Consider the following 2,223-nt stretch of genomic DNA (forward strand, 5'->3'; position numbering starts at 1 on the left):
CTATCGGCATCCATATGATGATTAAAATATATAAAATGGTCATTTGTTGTTTGATCTTTTAGATACTTCAAAGCTGCATATGCATCATCCGGTAACTGGCGCCTTTGCTTTGCTATTTTATTATACATGTCCTTTTGCGTGAAAGAGAAATACTCATAGTCACCTGCCTGATTTGCTAATGCCCGATATATCTATCCAACACTAATTCTACCCTTTTTCATTTAATCATGTGACCAATATCAGTATCGGACATGAGTCTACGCCCACGAAGCAATCCAATCAACCGAGGATCCAGAAGCGGATGATTGTGTTCATTAGAAAAATAAGAAATAAACCAACAGCCACTAGGTGCATCTAAACAAATCTCCATCATTGCACTACAGCCACACCTTGTCTCTGGCATGGATTTCTTCTTAACGTTTTCAATGTCATAATTATTTTGTGGTCTAAATCCTTCATAATAACATACAAAATTTTTCAACTTAAGTACGCTCATACGACTCTTCCTAGTCCTGCCGCTTTTTCGAGCACTAAAACCTCTTGTCCTTGCATATCTATTATAGAACTCAAATACAGTTTCGACATCAGAAAAGTAAAAGTGGCATACGTCTTCATCTCTGATGTTCCAAAATTCAATCATCTCAATGTCTTCGAATGAATCAATGTTATACCTTTCATCGAAGCCGTGATCGATAAACATTGATTCCACATTTGTGTCGTCTTCATTCATATACTCCCCGTCAACTTCTTCTGATTTTTCTTCATCCTACCCATATTGGTTATATGATATATGCTAATTATTAATCTCTTCATGAAAAAATTCCTGACCATTACTTCCTAAATACTAATACAGAATTCAAAATGAAATCTAAGTGTGTATATAAACTACCAAAAATGATAAAAGTAAATATTTTTAAAATATAAACCAAATTTCTTATATATCATGCACACATTTATGCTTGAACCATTCATGCAAATTAAAGAAAAAAATAACTACTCCAACACTTTTTTTTTCTTTCATAAATAGTTTAAGTTTTTTAATAATTTTTTAAGAGAAATTTTTTTTTAAATCATATTCTGATTAGCTCTTAAAATCTAATTCATATAGAAAAGTTTGAGTGGAATATATATAATTAAATAACTTACACATAAAGTAGTGAGAAGTGTGATAAATACTAATTTAGCTACATCTATGTGTGAAAAATAAAGTTGAACATATTAAAAAGATATTTACTACTAAGATTAATCATATCATAGCCAAAGATAAAAGAGAAATAACTCTTAGCAGAACAAAATTACAAAAGAATAAATATATCTCCTTTTATTCTATGAACAAGAACAGGTTTTGAAAATTGATAGGAGGTAAAAATGAATAAGTGGCAGTGAATTTTTTAGGATAAAAATGATTATAATTTGTGGTTATATGCTTTGTCCTAGTGGTACCAACTACCAACATATCTGTATTTGACTATTTTATAATCTCTGTTAATCCAAACTATACATGTTTTTACAATTTGCTTAAGATAAAAAAATTACAGTTTTATTTTTATAAGTTTAATGTATTTGGAATCCTCAACAAGAGTGTTGGTATAGTAACAAAGATAAATTAAAATATAATAATATACTTTAAAATCCTCAACAATAGTAGGAATTAGCCGTAGAAAATTCTATTTGAAAATGATTAATTTCCCTAATACTCTTACTAATAATTCTCCTAACTAATAGATTTAGAAAATCTTGAATATTTTTTTTTAATATTTACAAGGCATTGAACACCTTTATTTTTTCATTTAATATTTTTTTATCTAATATTAGAAGGACTATTAAGAATACATGTTAGAAAGATGTATATATCATTACTAAGTGTTTTTTATATTTACGTGCTCTCATACAAGAATGTAGGACAAGACAAAAATGTGTTATAGCGATAAATTAACAAAAAAATCTATTATTCATAAGATTAAGAGTGCAATTTAGCTTTGACCTGTTGATTTTATGTTTATTCTATTTTTGCTTTTATAAAAAAATTGTTAGTCATTTTTTGTTTAATTGATTTACATATATTTTATTCTAAAAGCTTCCTCTTATTGAATTTATCAAAAAAGAAAATGGAAAGTTTTGGAATGAGCATAAATTTGGCTGTGTACTATTATATGTAAGTGGTAACTATCTACCTTTAATTTTGCTACTAATTAAAATTCTTTATTCCTTTAATTAATTAGG

At 27.7% G+C, this 2,223-nt stretch overlaps 1 protein-coding gene across 1 annotated transcript; it reads right to left on the reverse strand.

The window, feature by feature from the left end:
- Window positions 1-217: 217 nt before the first annotated feature.
- LOC107488831 (putative protein FAR1-RELATED SEQUENCE 10) lies at window positions 218-730 on the reverse strand. The gene has a single exon (XM_016109611.1). It carries the CDS (start codon window positions 728-730, stop codon window positions 218-220), a length of 513 nt encoding a protein of 170 aa, XP_015965097.1.
- Window positions 731-2,223: the final 1,493 nt, after the last annotated feature.

The sequence above is a fragment of the Arachis duranensis genome, chromosome 5, assembly GCF_000817695.3.
Source record: "Arachis duranensis cultivar V14167 chromosome 5, aradu.V14167.gnm2.J7QH, whole genome shotgun sequence".
In the NCBI taxonomy this organism is placed as follows: Eukaryota; Viridiplantae; Streptophyta; class Magnoliopsida; order Fabales; family Fabaceae; genus Arachis; species Arachis duranensis.

What these genes read in the sequence shown, in the direction of transcription:
- LOC107488831 (XM_016109611.1), bottom strand. Translation starts at nt 730, where the DNA reads ATGAATGAAGACGACACAAATGTGGAATCAATGTTTATCGATCACGGC.